At 49.2% G+C, this 21,084-nt stretch overlaps 1 protein-coding gene across 3 annotated transcripts in view; it reads right to left on the bottom strand.

Annotated features, from left to right (window-relative positions):
- Positions 1-20,637, bottom strand: part of KIF21B (kinesin family member 21B) — a 764,016-nt gene extending 743,379 nt beyond the window's left edge. For all 3 annotated transcript variants that reach the window (XM_069756481.1, XM_069756482.1, XM_069756483.1), the window contains exon 1: positions 20,293-20,637. In XM_069756481.1, coding sequence (XP_069612582.1) covers positions 20,293-20,333 — 41 coding nt within the window. In that variant the 5' untranslated portion in view covers positions 20,334-20,637. The remainder of the gene's footprint in view (positions 1-20,292) is intronic.
- Between the last annotated feature and the right edge of the window lie 447 nt (positions 20,638-21,084).

The following is a 21,084-nucleotide window of genomic DNA, read 5'->3' as shown; positions in this document are numbered from 1 at the left end:
ATGCTGTTATTTTATTGTTTATACAATTTCTGCTTATTGTACACAACACATCACTGCCCCTGCCCCAAAAGGAATATTTGTTTTTCTTCATAACTGTACCAAATGACAGTAACATGCAGTAATAATAAGAAATATAATTTTTCTCACACATGACAGTTCAGTCTTTAGAAATAGGATTCAATAAAAATGTTTACCAACCTGAAGATCCTGCCTGTACAGAAGTGTTTCTTTGGTCATCTTCATCACCGCACTTCTCATGATGTTGCCTCATTCGTGCCACCAGGCCTTGCATCTCTTTGTTGCATCGTTTGCATTTTGCACGCATGCCTGCCTTACCGATAGGCGAAGGAGCTTCATTAAAATATTCCCAAACTGGGTCTCTTTTACGGCCTGCTGCCATTATAAGGAAAGAATGTAATAAACCTCAGATCGTACACACAAACAGATCCAGACTTGTCTGTCTGTGGCTATGCTGCAGTATTGTGCTCAAATATTCACTTTCATTTTCTTGTCTGCTTGCCCTTCCTCCTCCTCACACTTAGATTCACATTCTTCTTGTGTTGTGCAGATCTATTCCACTCCAAACAATCAGAAACATATTGTCTAACTTCTTGGACTTGGCACTGAAGGGGTTGATTCTGTATTCATAGGTTTGTAGAACAATAGGATTAAGGTCTTTTTCTCAACTCTGTTCATGTTGTAACATTTTTGCCGTGAAGAAGAGGCTGGGACCTCTGTGGAGTCAAATTCAGTTTTGAGAACTGCATAAGTAAAGCGAGTGTCTGTGATAATATAGGAGAGAAACTGCCCACTAATCCTACAGAAACCTCTGGAAGATCATGGCATTGTGAATGTTACACATATACAGCCTTTATTCTACTGAGTTAAACAACTCAGCTTTATCTCATGATGGAAGAACCTTTGGATGGTAAAATATTTTCGTCAAAAAGCAGTTTATTGAAAAAAATCCGATTTAAATTAAAAAAATCCGATTTAAAAAAAAAAAAAAACATTGATTTTTATCCACCCTGATTATCTGACAGAATTGCAGGGGTGTGAATACTTTTGGCCATGACTGTATATGTGTATATATATTATACTGTGTATATATATATTATATATATATATATATATATATATATATATATATATATATAATTAGACAGTATATATGTTAACGAATATTTGAGTCCATGGATCCATTGTATGTCCGTTTTGCAAGCCTGCGAGAAAATCTCGCAGTACGGATGCCGTACGGATTACATACGGAGGATGACATGCGCAAAATACGCTGACACACTCTGCCTACGGATGACATACAGATCACTATTTTGGGGACATTTCTGTGTATTACGGCCGTAAAAAACGGACCGTATTTTCATACGCCGAGTATGACGCCGGCCTAAGGCTGGGATCAGACATGTGAGAAACGCGCACGAGTCTCGCATCTCAAAATTGTTTTCCCATGCTGAATTGGAAACATGGGAGAGCACTGGGCCATGTTATATGCAGGATGAGCGTACTCTTAGCATATGTTCATTTACGATCCTTTTTAGGAGTTCGTATCAAATAAAACTATCGGTATTCCTCCATCCAGGATTGTGGAGTAGATATACCAATGTCCTGACTTACTCACCTATTCTTCCACACTTCGACTCTGGAATCGGCATAAATAGCCAATAATAAGTAATAAATTTACTGTAACAGACATCATAATAATGTTTCCTAAATGTTCCAGGACTAAAAAAAAGAGTTTGCATTTGTCAGCCTGATCTCTCTGAAGTGACAAGGAGCTGAAATAATCAGTCAATGTCACAAAAATGCTTATCCCAGTGCTCTAAGTGCTGTGTTAATCAATTAGAAACGGTAAGCGACTTCCTTCCTGCAACCAGGCTGTTGGAAACGCGTGACTGCTGAAGTCACTAGCCCTTAGTAGTCTGATGGAAGAGCGTAGCATGCTGGGAGGGCATGGTACTGTATGTGTCCTCCCAGCAATCATCTCTGAGCAGATATCTGCTAATATTCATCTAGGGGCCAGCAGATATTAGATCACTATTATCTCTGCATTTCTCACATAGGACTTTTGAGAGCAAGCAGGTCACGATAAGTAAAGAAAAACAGAAAATAAAAAATATACATTAAAGATGATTCAAATCCTGTGAAATAAGGAGAAAGTCTAACACCGTCCCCCAACCCACTTGTACTATCAGATTTTTCTGTGACAACAGCATTTTACATTGATGCATGTCATCCACCAAAGTCCATGCCAGATCAAATCCACATACAGTAATTATTGCAATTCACTAACTTCTCCGTAATTATGGATGTGGGGTCTGGAAGTTGTGGTCAATGTAATTGTGTGTGGGCTACAAGGGTCTTATTCTATCACTTATTATGGGGGTTTAAAGAGTATGCCACTGTCACTCTTACTATAGAGAGTGGGGAGTTGCAGGTTTTCTGCTGTTACCTAACATGGTTAATGGTACACCCCTCACATTTTGTAAATATTTTATTTTACTATAGCTTTTCATGGGATAACACTGAAGATATGACACTTTGATACAATGTAAAGTAGTCAGTGTAAACCTTGTATAACAGTGTAAATGTGGCATGCCCTCTAAAAAACTCACACAGTCATTAGTATCTAAACTGCTGGCAACAAAAGTACAAAAAGTGAAAATGGCCAAATTGTGCCAAAATAGCCATTTTTCCTCATCCTCTGAGACTCATTAGTGTTACAAGGCCTCAGGTGTGAAAGCGGAACAGAATTTGGTGTTATCGCTCTCGTATTCTCTCATACTCTTCAGTGGAAGTTCATCATGGCTCCTCATGGCAAAGAACTCTCTGTGGATCTGGAAAAGAAATGTTGCTGTACAGGAAGATGGTTTAAAGGGAACCCGATGTTACCTGAAAAAGGAGAAAAAGACGTTATATTATACTCACCCAGGGGCGGTCCCGCTGCTGGTCAGGTCAGATGGGCGTCTCCGGTCCGCTGCGGTGCCTCCCATCTTCATTACAAGACGTCCTCTTCTGATCTTCAGCCACGGCTCCGGCGCAGGCGTACTTTGCTCTGCCCTGTTGAGGGCAGAGGATAGTACTGCAGTGCGCAGGCACCGGAAAGGTCAGAGGCCCGGCACCTGCGCACTACAGTACTTTGTCTGCCCTCAACAGGGCAGAGCAAAGTACGCCTGCGCCAGAGCCGTGGCTGAAGATCAGAAGAGGACGTCTTGTAATGAAGATGGGAGGCGCCGCAGCGGACCGGAGACGCCCGTTTGACCTGACCAGCAGCGGGACCGCCCCTGGGTGAGTATAATATAACGTCTTTTTCTCCTTTTTCAGGTAACATCGGGTTCCCTTTAAACCATCTTCCTGTACAGCAACATTTCTTTTCCAGATCCACAGATGGTGTAAAGCGTGTGTGGCGTCTACCAGGTAACGAGTACAAAGACAAAAGTGTCCTGCCTACAGTAAAGCATGGTGGGGGGAGTCTCATGCTTTGAGGCTGCATGAGTGCTGCCGGCTGTGGGGAGTTATTGAGGGAACCAGGAATGCCAATATGTACTGTGACATACTGAAGCTGAGCAGGATCCCCTGCCTTCGGAAACTGGGCCATGGGTAGCATTCCAACATGATAACAATCCCAAACACTCCTACAAGACGACCATTGCCTTGCTAAAGAAACTGAGGGTAAAGGTTTGGATAGGCCAAGCATGTTTCAAGACATAAACCCTATTGAGCAAGTGGTGGATGCCACGTTCAGGACTGATTCATGTCTACATTGAGCCACGAATACCATAAGGAACCACACTACCAACCCCTTACCTGCTGTGAATACTGCAACTGCCTGGGGATCTCACTACTCCTTCCCACGGAACATATCCATAAAGGACACTGAAATCAACTACCATTTTTCCTAATTTCTTCTAAAAAAGCAGTCGGTAAACTAAGTAAGGTCTCCAATGACCGAAACATCTGTGTCGTACTATTGGGACTGCACTTATAATTAAGATTATTTGCTCATCATCCAACTTTGAGTGCCAAGTTTATTCTACATATTATCTGAAACATAATCAGCTGTATAGGAAGTTTAAAATTGGATGAGGAACAGCCAAACTCTGTTACAAAGGTGAGGTTGTGGAAGAGAGTTTCACGTTCCAGTTCATACATCATGGCAAATCTGAGCATAGCAAAAAGACACCAGGTAGTCTAAGGATTTGGTCCGGAATAATAATAATAGTGTCTCCAACTATGAAAAATACAGCTGGATATTTATCGGTCAAGCATTACTATTAGGGAGACTTTTAAATTGCTCCAAATTTATTCTGCAAAAAGACAATGACCTCAAATATACAGCCAATGTCAGTAAGAACTATCTTCAGAGTAAAGAACATGTAGTCCTGGAAGTGATATGGCCCCCAAATAACCCATAACTCATTATCATTGTGAACGTCTGAAATTACATAAAGAAGACAGTAGGATTTGCAAAAGCCCACATCCACAAAAGATCTGTGGTTAGTTGTGCAAGATGTTTGGAACAACCTTTTTGCCAAGTTCCTTCAAAAACTGTGTGAAAGTGTAGCCTGAAGAATTGGTGCTTTTTAAAGGCAAAGGGTGGTGGTCACATTAGATAATGATTTTATTTATAGTTATCATTTTTTTCATTCACTTTGCATGTTGTGAATTAATTAAATTAAAACTTCTATTTTTGAAATCATTCTTACCTTGCAATATTTTTTTTTCACACTTACCTAAAACATTTGCACATTACTGTATTAGCAACTTCACAACTAAATTGCAAGTGCAGTGCACAGCCCAAAATGAATAAATTCATTGGAATGCTAAATTAGCAATTTGATGTAATTTACTACAAAATGTTTAAATTATTAATACCTATGAGTATAGGTACCCATACTGGTAACTTTACCTTTGTCTCTTTGGCCCATTGTTTTCATTTGATACATGCATTGTGTTTGCATTGTTTGTGTCTGTACTCCTTTTCTATACATTGATTTTATGTGTTATGCAATTTGTGGTTGAAATAAAAATTATATAGATTTTTTATACCTTTTTGGCATTTACTTCCATGGAAAATTATAGGTTATATTGATATTTGGAAATGCCAGTTATCTAGACCTAGTATATCTTTTGATATTTATAAAAATCCAACCTCCTCTAGCCTTGTGCCAAAAAACAGCAGTTATGGGTTCTTCTAAGCAGCTGCCTAGCACTCTGAAAATGAAAATGGTGAAGGCCCACAAAGCCAGAGAAGGCTATAAGATGATAGCAACGTGTTTTCAAGTTATCCTTTCCTCAGTTTGAAATGTAATTATGAAATGGAAGTTAACAGGAACAATAGAGGTCAAGATAAGGTCTGGAAGACCAAGCAGTGAGAGCTGCTCATAGGATGGATAGAGAGGCAAATCAAAACCTCTGCTTGACTGCAAAAGACCTTCAGAAAGATGTTGCACGCTTTGGAGTTGTGGTATTGTTGTACTGTTTAGAGACACCAGCACAAATATGACCTTCATTGAAGAGTTATCAGAAGAAAATCTCTCCTGCGTCCTCACCATAAAATTCAGCATCATAATTATGCAAAAGAACGTGTAAACAAGCCTGTTGCATTTTGGAAACAAGTCCTGTGGACCGATAAGCTGAAAATAGAACTCTTTGGCCAAAATTATTAAAGGTATGTGTGGAGAGAAAAGGGCACAAAATTTCAGGAAAAGAACATCTCACCAACAATTGAGGTGGATCAATCATGCCTTCGGGTTGGGTTGTAGCCAATGGTATGGGGGACATTTCCCGGGAAGACGGAAGAATGGATTCAATGAAAGTTCATCAAATTCTGTTCTGTTCTGGCTCATATAGGTTTCTCACAAAAATCCACAATAGACTGCCTCAAAAGGCACAAGCGGAAGGTTTTACAATGGCCCTCACAGTCCCCTAACCTGAACATCATTGAAAATGTGTGACTAGACCTCAAAATAGCAGTGCATGCAAGATGACCCAAGAGTCTCACAGAACTGGAAGAATTTTCCAAGGAAGAATGGATGAAAATCCCTCAAAAAAGAAATGAAACACTTTTCACTGCTGACAAAAAAGCATTTACAAGCTGTGATACTTTCAAAAGGGGCTGCTACGCGATGGGGCGGGACTTCCGGCATCATTCTCATTGACAGCCGGCTCCCCTAGTTAGGCAGCAAGGATCTGGCTGTCAATCAGAATGACATCAGAAGTCCCGCCTCATCAACAGTGCGGACCAGAAAAGAAGCCACCGCTCTGTATACATAATGTCAGCGGAGGCTTCTGAATCCCCTGCAGGAGCGGTCTGTACCAGGAAAGAACAGCACTGGACACAGCAGGCAGGTAAGGTGCAATTACCTGCCTGTTATTGCTTAGCTACATTTTTTGTTTTTTTTTAATAAAATCCCGGATATCCACTTTAAGCAAGGCCTCGGATGTCTGATGTTCTTGTGCTTCCCATGGGTTTAGCACTCCATACCTGTGATAGCCAATGGGGCCATTCACGTGTCCACAATTTTTTACAGACCAAGCGGTAGAAAAATCGATGACAATCAGACAACACTATGATCATAGTAATCAGTCCCTTTTTTTCTCGTACATGAGGTGTGAATGAGGCCTAAGGCAGACGAGTGTGTCTCCTTATCGATAAAGCGATTCTTCTCCCTTCTAACGGATGGTAAAAAGGGGCAGAGCTTACATTATATTTACAATTCCCACCAATTCCAGAATTACACTCAATGGAAACCGCAAATATTTCACATTAATTAACGTATATACTCGAGTATAAGCCGACCCGAGTATAAGCCGACCCCCCTAATTTTGCCACAAAAAACTGGGAAAACTTATTGACTCGAGTATAAGCCTAGGGTGGAAATGCAGCATTTACCGGTGAATTTCAAAAATAAAAATAGATCATTCTTGCCCCATAGCTGTGCCATATAGTGCTCTGCACCGTTCATATTTCCACATAGCTGTGCCATATAGTGCTCTGCACCGTTCATCATTGCCCCATAGCTGCCATATAGTGCTCTGCACCGTTCATTATTGCCCCATAGCTGTGCCATATAGTGCTCTGCACCGTTCAGATTTCCCCATATCTGTGCCCCATATAGTGCTCTGCACCGTTCACATTGTCCCATAGAGCTCCACATAAATCTGTGCCGCTGCTGCTGCTGCAATAAAAAAAAAAAACACATACTCGCCTCTCTTGCTTGCAGCTCCCAGCGTCCGGTCCCGGCGTCTCTCTGCTCTGACTGATCAGGCAGAGGGCGCCGCGCACACTATATGCGTCATCGCGCCCTCTGACCTGCACAGTCAGAGAAAGAGGACGCGAAGACAGAGCGACGCCGGGAAGATGAAGCGGCGCCCAGCGGCTGGAACGCGGACAGGTGAATATTACATACTTACCTGGTCCCGGCGTCCGGCTCCCTCTGCCTGTCACAGCTGTCTTCGGTGCCGCAGCCTCTTCCTCTATCAGCGGTCACCGGCACCGCTGATTAGAGAAATTAATAGGCGGCTCCACCCCTATGGGAGGTGGAGCCGCTTATTCATTTCTCTAATGAGTGGTCCCACGTGACCGCTGAAGAGGGGAAGAGCTGCAGCACAGAAGACCGTGGGACGGCAGGGGGAGCGCCAGGATCGCTGGAAGCAGGTAAGTATGCCTCAGCGCCCTCACCCCCTCACCCGCCGACCCTGCCACCCACCTTGACTCGAGTATAAGCCGAGAGGGGCACTTTCAGCCCAAAAATTTGGGCTGAAAATCTTGGCTTATACTCGAGTATATACGGTAGATGAATCACTCAGTCCGAGCCTGGGGTATTGTGCTATACCGGCTCCTGGCGTAAGTTCGACATGCAGTGGGAAGGTGTTACAGGGGCTAACTACTTAGATTATGTTTTTACTTCAGTAGACAACCCCTGTTTTATTTTGTTATACTAGATTGGCCTAACAACCTGAAAAAGTGATACCTCATCATCACCTCTGACCCCCAGCTTCTGCTTCAAAGCTGCAGCCAATCTCTACCTCTTTTCCTGCTGCAGCAATGCCATCACGATGGCTGCTGTCAATCACTGGCTGAGTTGGGTCACTACTGCAGCCAAGAACTGGCTGAGAGCTCATTACCTGCTTGTTGTGATCCCCCAAGAAGTTGACACCAATGGATCGCAAATTGCATTTTTTCTACATTCCACCACTAAAAGATTTTTCATTTCCCAGCACATTATATGGTAAATTAAAATGACAAATCAGGCCACAATAAGTCACCTATGTTGGCAGAAAGATCAAAAGACACATCTAACTGTAGATAGGGCTGGGAACGTAAAGCAATAAAAATAATAAAACGCTGTGTTAAAGGGGTTTTCCACTTTAAGAAGCATTGAGCCCAAATGATTCCTGCAATGTATAATAGCAGATAATATTCACTCGCCCGGACTTTGCACCATTGCTCTGGTCTTTTTTGGCTGCAGCATTGACGCCAAGTTGACAGCTCACATCAATGCTACAGCCAATCATTGAGCTTTACTGATATAAATGTCACTAACCACTGAGTTCATTGATTGGCTGCAGTGGTGAAGTGTGCTGTTGAGGTGACGTTACCACTGCAGCAGGGAGCCAGCGACGGGGAGGGTGAGCACTTACATTACAAGATTGGTTTGGCTGAAAAACCCCTTTAATGATAGATCTGCAGCAACTCTGTGGCCATCACCAGGGGTCACATCCCACTGCAGGACTGAAGCTTCCGTGGATGTGTGGTCACGGCCCAGGGTGGGCTGAGAATCTCCACGCTGCTGGGAGAGCCCTGTTATGGGCATGGGGCTGCCACCCAATAATCATGGGGCTGCTTCCCATCCATCATGGAGCTGCCAGCTATACATCATGTGGCTGCCACTCATCCATCATGTGGCTGCCAAACATCCATAATGGGGCTGCCACTTATCAATCATGGGGCTGCCACCTATCCATCATGGGGCTGTCACCCAGGCATCATATGGTTGCCATCTATCCATAATGGGGCTGCCAACTATCAATCATGTGGCTGCCACCTATCAATCATGTGGCTGCCACCTATCAATCATGTGGCTCCATCTATCAATCATGGGGCTGACACCTATCCATCATGTGGCTGCCACTCATCCATCATGTGGCTGCCATCCATCCATCATTGGGCTGCTTCCCATCCATCATGTGGCTGCCATTCATCCATAATGGAGCTGCCACTAATCCATCATGTGGCTGCCACTTATAAATCATGGGGCTGCCACTTATCCATCATGTGGCTCCCACCTATCCATCATGTGGCTGCCATCTATCCATCATGGAGCTGCTTCCCATCCATCATGTGGCTGCCACTCATCCATCATGGGGCTGCCACTCATCCACCATGGAGCTGCCACCTATCCATCAGGTGGCTGCCACCTATCCATCAAGGGGCTGCCACCTATCCATCATGGGGCTGCCACCTATCCATCATGTGGCTGCCATCTATCCATCATGTGGCTGCCACCTATCCATCATGGGGCTGCCACCTATCCATCATGTGGCTGCCATCTATCCATCATGTGGCTGCCACCTATCCATCATGGGGCTGCCACATATCCATCATGTGGTTGCCACCTATCCATCATGGGGCTGCTACCCATCCATCATGTGGCTTCCACTCATCCATCATGTGGCTGCCACTCATCCATCATGGGGCTGCCACTCATCCATCATGGGGCTGCCACTCATCCATCATGGAGCTGCCACCTATCCATCAGGTGGCTGCCACCTATCCATCAAGGGGCTGCCACCTATCCATCATGGGGCTGCCACCTATCCATCATGTGGCTGCCATCTATACATCATGTGGCTGCCACCTATCCATCATGGGGCTTCCACTCATCCATCATGTGGCTGCCACTCATCCATCATGGGGCTGCCACTCATCCATCATGGGGCTGCCACTCATCCATCATGGAGCTGCCACCTATCCATCAGGTGGCTGCCACCTATCCAACAAGGAGCTTCCACCTATCCATCATGGGGCTGCCACCCATCTATCATATGGCTGCCGCTCATCCATCATGTGGCTGCCACCTATCCATCATGTGGCTGCCACCCATCCATCAAGTAGCTGCCACTCATCCATCTTGTGGCTTCCACCTATCCATCATGTGGCTGCTTCCCATCCATCATGTGGCTGCCACCTATCCATCATGTGGCTGCCACCCATCCATCAAGTAGCTGCCACTCATCCATCATGGAGCTGCCACCTATCCATCAGGTGGCTGCCACCTATCCATCAAGGAGCTGCCACCTATCCATCATGGGGCTGCCACTTATCCATCATGTGGCTGCCACCTATTCATCATTTGGCTGCAACTTATCCATCATGGAGCTGCCACCTATCCATCATGTGACTGCCATCTATCCATCATGGGGCTGCCATCTATCCATTATGTGGCTGTCACCCATTCATCATGTTGCTGCCACCTATCCATCATGGAGCTGTCACACATCCATCATGTGACTGCCACTCATCCATCATGTAGCTGCCATCAATCTATCATGGAGCTGCCACCCATTTATCATGTAGCTGCCACTCATTCATCATGGGACTTCCACCTATCCATCAGGTGGCTGCCACCCATCCATCATGGGGCTGCCACCCATCTATCATATGGCTGCCACTCATCCATCATGGGGCTGCCATTCATCCATCATGTGGCTTCCACCTATCCATCATGTGGCTGCTTCCCATCCATCATGTGGCTGCCACCTATCCATCATGTGGCTGCCACCCATCCACCAAGTAGCTGCCACTCATCCATCATGGGACTTCCATCTATCCATCATGTGGCTGCCACCCATCCATCATGGAGCTGCTTTCCATCCATCATGTGGCTCCCATCTACCCATCATGTGGTTGCCACTCATCCATCAAGGAGCTGCCACCCATCCATCATGGGGCTGCCACCCATCCGTTATGTGGCTGCCACCCATCCATCATATGGCTGCAAAGCATTCATCATGGAGCTGCCACCTATCCATCATGTGGCTGCCACCTATCAATCATGGGGCTGCCATCTATCCATCATGTGGCTGCCACCTATTCATCATTTGGCTGCCACCTATTCATCATGGGGCTGCCAAACATCCATCATGGGGCTGCCACCCATCCATCATGTGGCTGCTGCTCATCCATCATGGGGCTGTCACTCATCCATCATGTAGCTGCCACCTATACATCATGTGGCTGCCACCTATCCATTATGTGGCTGCCACTCATCCATCATGGGGCTGTCACCCATCCATCATGTGGCTGCGACCCATCCATCATGTGGCTGCTACTCATCCATCATGGGGCTGCCACTCATCCATCATGTAGCTGCCACCTATCCATCATGTGGCTGCCACTCATCCATCATGGAGCTATCACCTATCCATCATGTGGCTGCCACTCATCCATCATGGAGCTGCCACCCATCCATCATGTAGCTGCCACTCATCCATCATGGGCCTTCCACCTATCCATCACGTGGCTGCCACTCATCCATCATGGAGCTGCTACTCATCCATCATGTAGCTGCCACCCATCTATCATTGAGCTGCCACCCATCCATCATGTAGCTGCCACTCATCCATCATAGGCCTTCCACCTATCCATCACGTGGCTGCCACCCATCCATCATGGGGCTGCCACTCATCCATCATGTGGGCAGCACAGTGGTGCAGTGGTTAGCACTGCAGACTTGCGGTCCTGGGTTCTAATCCCACCCAGGACAACATTTGCAAAGAGTTTGTATGTTCTCTCCGTGTTTGCGTGGGTTTCCTCCGGGCACTCTGGTTTCCTCCCACATTCCAAAGACATACTGATAGGGATTCTAGATTGTGAGCCCCATCGGGGACAGTGATGATAATGTATGCAAAACTGTGGAATATGTTAGCGCTATATAAAAATAAAGATTATTATTATTATTATTATGTGGCTGCCACTCATCCATCATGGGGCTACCCCTCTCATCCATTATGGTGCTGTCACTCATCCATCATGTGGCTTCCACCTATGCATCATGTGGCTGCCATCCATCCATCATGGAGCTGTCACCTATCCATCAAGTGGCTGCCACCCATCCATCATGGGGCTTCCACCTATTCATAATGTGGCTGCCACCCATCCATCAGGTGGCTGCCACCCATCCATCATGGGGCTGCCACCCATCCATCATGTGGCTGTCATTCATCCATCATGGGGCTGCCACTCATCCAACATGTGGCTGCCACTCATTCATCATGGGGCTGTCACCCATCCATCATGTAGCTACCACGTATCCATCATGAAGCTACCACCTATCCATTATGTGGCTGCCACCTATCCATCCTAGGGCTACTTCCCATCCATCATGTGGCTGCCACCTATCCATCATGTGGCTGCCACTCATCCATCATGGGGGTGTCACCCATCCATCATGTAGCTGCCACTCATCCATCATGGGGTTTCCACCTATCCATCATGTGGCTGCCATCCATCTTTCATAGAGCTGCTTCCCATCCATCATGTGGCTGTCACCTATCCATCATGTGGCTGCCACTCATTTATCATGGAGCTGCCACCTATCCTTTATGTGGCTGCCACTCATCCATCATGGGGCTTCCAACTATCCATCAGGTGGCTGCCACCCATCCATCATGGGGCTTCCACCCATCCATCATGTGGCTGCCACCCATCCATATGGAGCTACCACCTATCCATCATGTGGCTGCCACCTATTCATCATGTGACTTCCACTCATCCTACATGTGGCTGCCACTCATCCGTCATGTGGATACCACTCACCCATCATGGGGCTTCCACCCATCCATCATGGGGCTGCCACTCATCCAGCATGTGGCTGCCACTCATCCATCATGGAGCTGCCACCCATCCATCATGGAGCTACCACTCATCCATCATGGGGCTGCCACTCATCCACCATGGAGCTTCTACCTATCCATCAGGTGGCTGCCACCTATCCATCAAGGGGCTGCCACCTATCCATCATGTGGCTGCCATCTATCCATCATGTGGCTGCCACCTATCCATCATGTGGCTGCCACCTATCCATCATGTGGCTGCCAACTATCCATCATAGGGCTACTTCCCATCCATCATGTGGCTGCCACCTATCCATCATGTGGCTGCCACTCATCCATCATGGGGCTGTCACCCATCCATCATGTAGCTGCCACTCATCCATCATGGGGCTTCCACCTATCTATCATGTGGCTGCCATCCATCTATCATGGAGCTGCTTCCCATCCATCATGTGGCTGCCACCTATCCATCATGTGGCTGCCACTCATCCATCATGGAGCAGCCACCCATCCATCATGTGGCTGCCACTCATCCATCATGGGGCTTCCAACTATCTATCAGGTGGCTGCCACCCATCCATCATGGGGCTGCCACCCATCCATCATGTGGCTTCCACTCATCCATCATGGGGCTGCCACTCATCCTACATGTGGCTGCAACTCATCCATCATGGAGCTACTATCCATCCATCATGTGGCTGCCACCCATCCGTCATGGAGCTACCACCTATCCATCATGTGGCTGCCACCTAGCTAGCATGGAGCTGCCACTCATCCATCATGTGGCTGCCACTCATCCATCATGGGGCTGCCACTCATCCAACATGTGGCTGCCACTCATCCAACATGGGGCTGTCACCCATCCATCATGTGGCTGCCACCCATCCGTCATGAAGCTACCACCTATCCATCATGTGGCTGCCACCTAGCTAGCATGGAGCTGCCACTCATCCATCATGTGGCTGCCACTCATCCATCATGGGGCTGCCACTCATCCATCATGGGGCTTCCACCTATCCATCATGTGGCTGCTATCCATCCATCATGGAGCTGCTTCCCATCCATCATGTGGCTGCCACGTATCCATCAAGTGGCTGCCACTCATCCATCATGGAGCAGCCACCCATCCATCATGGGGCTGCCACCCATCCATCATGTGGCTGCCACCCATCCATCATGTGGCTTCCACTCATCCATCATGGGGCTGCCACTCATCCTACATGTGGCTGCAACTCATCCATCATGGAGCTACTATCCATCCATCATGTGGCTGCCACCCATCCGTCATGGAGCTACCACCTATCCATCATGTGGCTGCCACCTAGCTAGCATGGAGCTGCCACTCATCCATCATGTGGCTGCCACTCATCCATCATGGGGCTGCCACTCATCCAACATGTGGCTGCCACTCATCCAACATGGGGCTGTCACCCATCCATCATGTGGCTGCCACCCATCCGTCATGAAGCTACCACCTATCCATCATGTGGCTGCCACCTAGCTAGCATGGAGCTGCCACTCATCCATCATGTGGCTGCCACTCATCCATCATGGGGCTGCCACTCATCCATCATGGGGCTTCCACCTATCCATCATGTGGCTGCTATCCATCCATCATGGAGCTGCTTCCCATCCATCATGTGGCTGCCACGTATCCATCAAGTGGCTGCCACTCATCCATCATGGAGCAGCCACCCATCCATCATGGGGCTACGACCTATCCATCATGTGGCTGCCACCTATCCATCATGGGGCTGCTACCCATCCATCATGTGGCTTCCACTCATCCATCATGTGGCTGCCACTCATCCATCATGGGGCTGCCCTCATCCATCATGGGGCTGCCACTCATCCATCATGGAGCTGCCACCTATCCATCAGGTGGCTGCCACCTATCCATCAAGGGGCTGCCACCTATCCATCATGGGGCTGCCACCTATCCATCATGTGGCTGCCATCTATACATCATGTGGCTGCCACCTATCCATCATGGGGCTTCCACTCATCCATCATGTGGCTGCCACTCATCCATCATGGGGCTGCCACTCATCCATCATGGGGCTGCCACTCATCCATCATGGAGCTGCCACCTATCCATCAGGTGGCTGCCACCTATCCAACAAGGAGCTTCCACCTATCCATCATGGGGCTGCCACCCATCTATCATATGGCTGCCGCTCATCCATCATGTGGCTGCCACCTATCCATCATGTGGCTGCCACCCATCCATCAAGTAGCTGCCACTCATCCATCTTGTGGCTTCCACCTATCCATCATGTGGCTGCTTCCCATCCATCATGTGGCTGCCACCTATCCATCATGTGGCTGCCACCCATCCATCAAGTAGCTGCCACTCATCCATCATGGAGCTGCCACCTATCCATCAGGTGGCTGCCACCTATCCATCAAGGAGCTGCCACCTATCCATCATGGGGCTGCCACTTATCCATCATGTGGCTGCCACCTATTCATCATTTGGCTGCAACTTATCCATCATGGAGCTGCCACCTATCCATCATGTGACTGCCATCTATCCATCATGGGGCTGCCATCTATCCATTATGTGGCTGTCACCCATTCATCATGTTGCTGCCACCTATCCATCATGGAGCTGTCACACATCCATCATGTGACTGCCACTCATCCATCATGTAGCTGCCATCAATCTATCATGGAGCTGCCACCCATTTATCATGTAGCTGCCACTCATTCATCATGGGACTTCCACCTATCCATCAGGTGGCTGCCACCCATCCATCATGGGGCTGCCACCCATCTATCATATGGCTGCCACTCATCCATCATGGGGCTGCCATTCATCCATCATGTGGCTTCCACCTATCCATCATGTGGCTGCTTCCCATCCATCATGTGGCTGCCACCTATCCATCATGTGGCTGCCACCCATCCACCAAGTAGCTGCCACTCATCCATCATGGGACTTCCATCTATCCATCATGTGGCTGCCACCCATCCATCATGGAGCTGCTTTCCATCCATCATGTGGCTCCCATCTACCCATCATGTGGTTGCCACTCATCCATCAAGGAGCTGCCACCCATCCATCATGGGGCTGCCACCCATCCGTTATGTGGCTGCCACCCATCCATCATATGGCTGCAAAGCATTCATCATGGAGCTGCCACCTATCCATCATGTGGCTGCCACCTATCAATCATGGGGCTGCCATCTATCCATCATGTGGCTGCCACCTATTCATCATTTGGCTGCCACCTATTCATCATGGGGCTGCCAAACATCCATCATGGGGCTGCCACCCATCCATCATGTGGCTGCTGCTCATCCATCATGGGGCTGTCACTCATCCATCATGTAGCTGCCACCTATACATCATGTGGCTGCCACCTATCCATTATGTGGCTGCCACTCATCCATCATGGGGCTGTCACCCATCCATCATGTGGCTGCGACCCATCCATCATGTGGCTGCTACTCATCCATCATGGGGCTGCCACTCATCCATCATGTAGCTGCCACCTATCCATCATGTGGCTGCCACTCATCCATCATGGAGCTATCACCTATCCATCATGTGGCTGCCACTCATCCATCATGGAGCTGCCACCCATCCATCATGTAGCTGCCACTCATCCATCATGGGCCTTCCACCTATCCATCACGTGGCTGCCACTCATCCATCATGGAGCTGCTACTCATCCATCATGTAGCTGCCACCCATCTATCATTGAGCTGCCACCCATCCATCATGTAGCTGCCACTCATCCATCATAGGCCTTCCACCTATCCATCACGTGGCTGCCACCCATCCATCATGGGGCTGCCACTCATCCATCATGTGGGCAGCACAGTGGTGCAGTGGTTAGCACTGCAGACTTGCGGTCCTGGGTTCTAATCCCACCCAGGACAACATTTGCAAAGAGTTTGTATGTTCTCTCCGTGTTTGCGTGGGTTTCCTCCGGGCACTCTGGTTTCCTCCCACATTCCAAAGACATACTGATAGGGATTCTAGATTGTGAGCCCCATCGGGGACAGTGATGATAATGTATGCAAAACTGTGGAATATGTTAGCGCTATATAAAAATAAAGATTATTATTATTATTATTATGTGGCTGCCACTCATCCATCATGGGGCTACCCCTCTCATCCATTATGGTGCTGTCACTCATCCATCATGTGGCTTCCACCTATGCATCATGTGGCTGCCATCCATCCATCATGGAGCTGTCACCTATCCATCAAGTGGCTGCCACCCATCCATCATGGGGCTTCCACCTATTCATAATGTGGCTGCCACCCATCCATCAGGTGGCTGCCACCCATCCATCATGGGGCTGCCACCCATCCATCATGTGGCTGTCATTCATCCATCATGGGGCTGCCACTCATCCAACATGTGGCTGCCACTCATTCATCATGGGGCTGTCACCCATCCATCATGTAGCTACCACGTATCCATCATGAAGCTACCACCTATCCATTATGTGGCTGCCACCTATCCATCCTAGGGCTACTTCCCATCCATCATGTGGCTGCCACCTATCCATCATGTGGCTGCCACTCATCCATCATGGGGGTGTCACCCATCCATCATGTAGCTGCCACTCATCCATCATGGGGTTTCCACCTATCCATCATGTGGCTGCCATCCATCCATCATAGAGCTGCTTCCCATCCATCATGTGGCTGTCACCTATCCATCATGTGGCTGCCACTCATTTATCATGGAGCTGCCACCTATCCTTTATGTGGCTGCCACTCATCCATCATGGGGCTTCCAACTATCCATCAGGTGGCTGCCACCCATCCATCATGGGGCTTCCACCCATCCATCATGTGGCTGCCACCCATCCATATGGAGCTACCACCTATCCATCATGTGGCTGCCACCTATTCATCATGTGACTTCCACTCATCCTACATGTGGCTGCCACTCATCCGTCATGTGGATACCACTCACCCATCATGGGGCTTCCACCCATCCATCATGGGGCTGCCACTCATCCAGCATGTGGCTGCCACTCATCCATCATGGAGCTGCCACCCATCCATCATGGAGCTACCACTCATCCATCATGGGGCTGCCACTCATCCACCATGGAGCTTCTACCTATCCATCAGGTGGCTGCCACCTATCCATCAAGGGGCTGCCACCTATCCATCATGTGGCTGCCATCTATCCATCATGTGGCTGCCACCTATCCATCATGTGGCTGCCACCTATCCATCATGTGGCTGCCAACTATCCATCATAGGGCTACTTCCCATCCATCATGTGGCTGCCACCTATCCATCATGTGGCTGCCACTCATCCATCATGGGGCTGTCACCCATCCATCATGTAGCTGCCACTCATCCATCATGGGGCTTCCACCTATCTATCATGTGGCTGCCATCCATCTATCATGGAGCTGCTTCCCATCCATCATGTGGCTGCCACCTATCCATCATGTGGCTGCCACTCATCCATCATGGAGCAGCCACCCATCCATCATGTGGCTGCCACTCATCCATCATGGGGCTTCCAACTATCTATCAGGTGGCTGCCACCCATCCATCATGGGGCTGCCACCCATCCATCATGTGGCTTCCACTCATCCATCATGGGGCTGCCACTCATCCTACATGTGGCTGCAACTCATCCATCATGGAGCTACTATCCATCCATCATGTGGCTGCCACCCATCCGTCATGGAGCTACCACCTATCCATCATGTGGCTGCCACCTAGCTAGCATGGAGCTGCCACTCATCCATCATGTGGCTGCCACTCATCCATCATGGGGCTGCCACTCATCCAACATGTGGCTGCCACTCATCCAACATGGGGCTGTCACCCATCCATCATGTGGCTGCCACCCATCCGTCATGAAGCTACCACCTATCCATCATGTGGCTGCCACCTAGCTAGCATGGAGCTGCCACTCATCCATCATGTGGCTGCCACTCATCCATCATGGGGCTGCCACTCATCCATCATGGGGCTTCCACCTATCCATCATGTGGCTGCTATCCATCCATCATGGAGCTGCTTCCCATCCATCATGTGGCTGCCACGTATCCATCAAGTGGCTGCCACTCATCCATCATGGAGCAGCCACCCATCCATCATGGGGCTGCCACCCATCCATCATGTGGCTGCCACCCATCCATCATGTGGCTTCCACTCATCCATCATGGGGCTGCCACTCATCCTACATGTGGCTGCAACTCATCCATCATGGAGCTACTATCCATCCATCATGTGGCTGCCACCCATCCGTCATGGAGCTACCACCTATCCATCATGTGGCTGCCACCTAGCTAGCATGGAGCTGCCACTCATCCATCATGTGGCTGCCACTCATCCATCATGGGGCTGCCACTCATCCAACATGTGGCTGCCACTCATCCAACATGGGGCTGTCACCCATCCATCATGTGGCTGCCACCCATCCGTCATGAAGCTACCACCTATCCATCATGTGGCTGCCACCTAGCTAGCATGGAGCTGCCACTCATCCATCATGTGGCTGCCACTCATCCATCATGGGGCTGCCACTCATCCATCATGGGGCTTCCACCTATCCATCATGTGGCTGCTATCCATCCATCATGGAGCTGCTTCCCATCCATCATGTGGCTGCCACGTATCCATCAAGTGGCTGCCACTCATCCATCATGGAGCAGCCACCCATCCATCATGGGGCTACGACCTATCCATCATGTGGCTGCCACCTATCCATCATGTGCCTGCCACCCATCCATCATGTGGCTGCCACCCATCCATCATAGAGCTACCACCTATCCATCATGTGCCTGCCACCCATCCATCATGTGGCTGCCACCCATCCATCATAGAGCTACCACCTATCCATCATGTGGCTGCCACCTAGCTAGCATGGAGCTGCCACCTTTTCATCATGTGGCTGCCACTCATCCATCATGGAGCTGCTACCCATCCATCATGGAGCTGCCACCTTTTCATCATGTGGCTGCCACTCATCCATCATGGAGCTGCTACCCATCCATCATGGAGCTGCCACCTTTTCATCATGTGGCTGCCACTCATCCATCATGGAGCTGCCACCTTTTCATCATGTGGCTGCCACTCATCCATCATGGAGCTGCTACCCATCCATCATGGAGCTGCCACCCATCCATCATGTGACTGCCACTCATCCAACATGGAGCTGACAGCCAGCGATCATGTGACAGGCACACAGCAGGGCACCCTCTGCAATATTCAGCATCTTCTGTCAGAGACTCCAACCCCACCCAAGCAGTACAGATGCCCCCATTCAATGGAGACGCAGAGCACTCATGTCGGGAGCTGTCACCCTGCACCGATCACTGCACGGCTACCCTTCGGCGCTGCACCGATCACTGCTACCCGTGAACTGCCATCCTGCCAACTCTATGATCTGCAAGAATCGCGACAGCCATGCGCATCCCATTCATCGTGACACTTCCCCTTACCTCAATGCCACCCTGACACTGCAGTCTCCTTGGCTGCCCATGATGCAGCGGGTGTGCCCTCCGTACCACAGCTCACACAACGAGCAGCTGCTGCCATCCGAGCGCCGGCTTCACCCCGTGCCAATGTCCGCTCTGCAATGCCATAGTCTCCCCGGCAGAACAATAGGTAGAGGGAGGACAAGCAGCCGACTGCTCCCCAGACCAGACAGCGCACACCCACCGGCTGGGAAGCCTCCACACACTCCTCCGGGGGCGGGCCTTCCCTGTATGTGGGCTCGGGGGTCCTGGCTACTCAGGACGGGGGGCAGATGCGGAATGCTGGCGCTATTGGGAGGCAGCGGAGGCGGCAGCACACGGGGTCCCGGGCCAATAACGGCCAGTCCGCAGGAAAGTGACCTAATGAAGGGTAATCACTAGGAGGGTCTTCATTGGTGACCCCAGGCTTCTCCTCCATCACTGGATATTGGAGCAGGACTGCATGTTATTGGTGCAGTGAGATGCCTTCCTTATGTAATGGCTGGCTGTATCCCCCTCATGGAGCCCCTATAAGCAGGCCACCATTATAGAACTAAAGGAACCGCATCTGGATGGATGGCAGAGGGTCGGGACCCCCACTGCTCCCCACTGGCGCTCCCATACCAACACTTGGTCAGCCATATAGTATCAGCCTGTGTGTCGGGGGGACATATCATTGGAGCAGCCTGTGCACTGGGGGGCCCAAGAGATAAGGGGGCCCGCCACCCAATTTGCGCCTCTAAGTCAGTTGTGCATTATGATGAGGCCCATATCCTG

This window comes from Ranitomeya imitator, chromosome 3 (assembly GCF_032444005.1).
Source record: "Ranitomeya imitator isolate aRanImi1 chromosome 3, aRanImi1.pri, whole genome shotgun sequence".
NCBI lineage: Eukaryota > Metazoa > Chordata > Amphibia > Anura > Dendrobatidae > Ranitomeya > Ranitomeya imitator.
The sequence above is the reverse complement of the archived record's forward strand: the minus strand, read 5'-3'. Positions and strand labels throughout refer to the sequence as shown.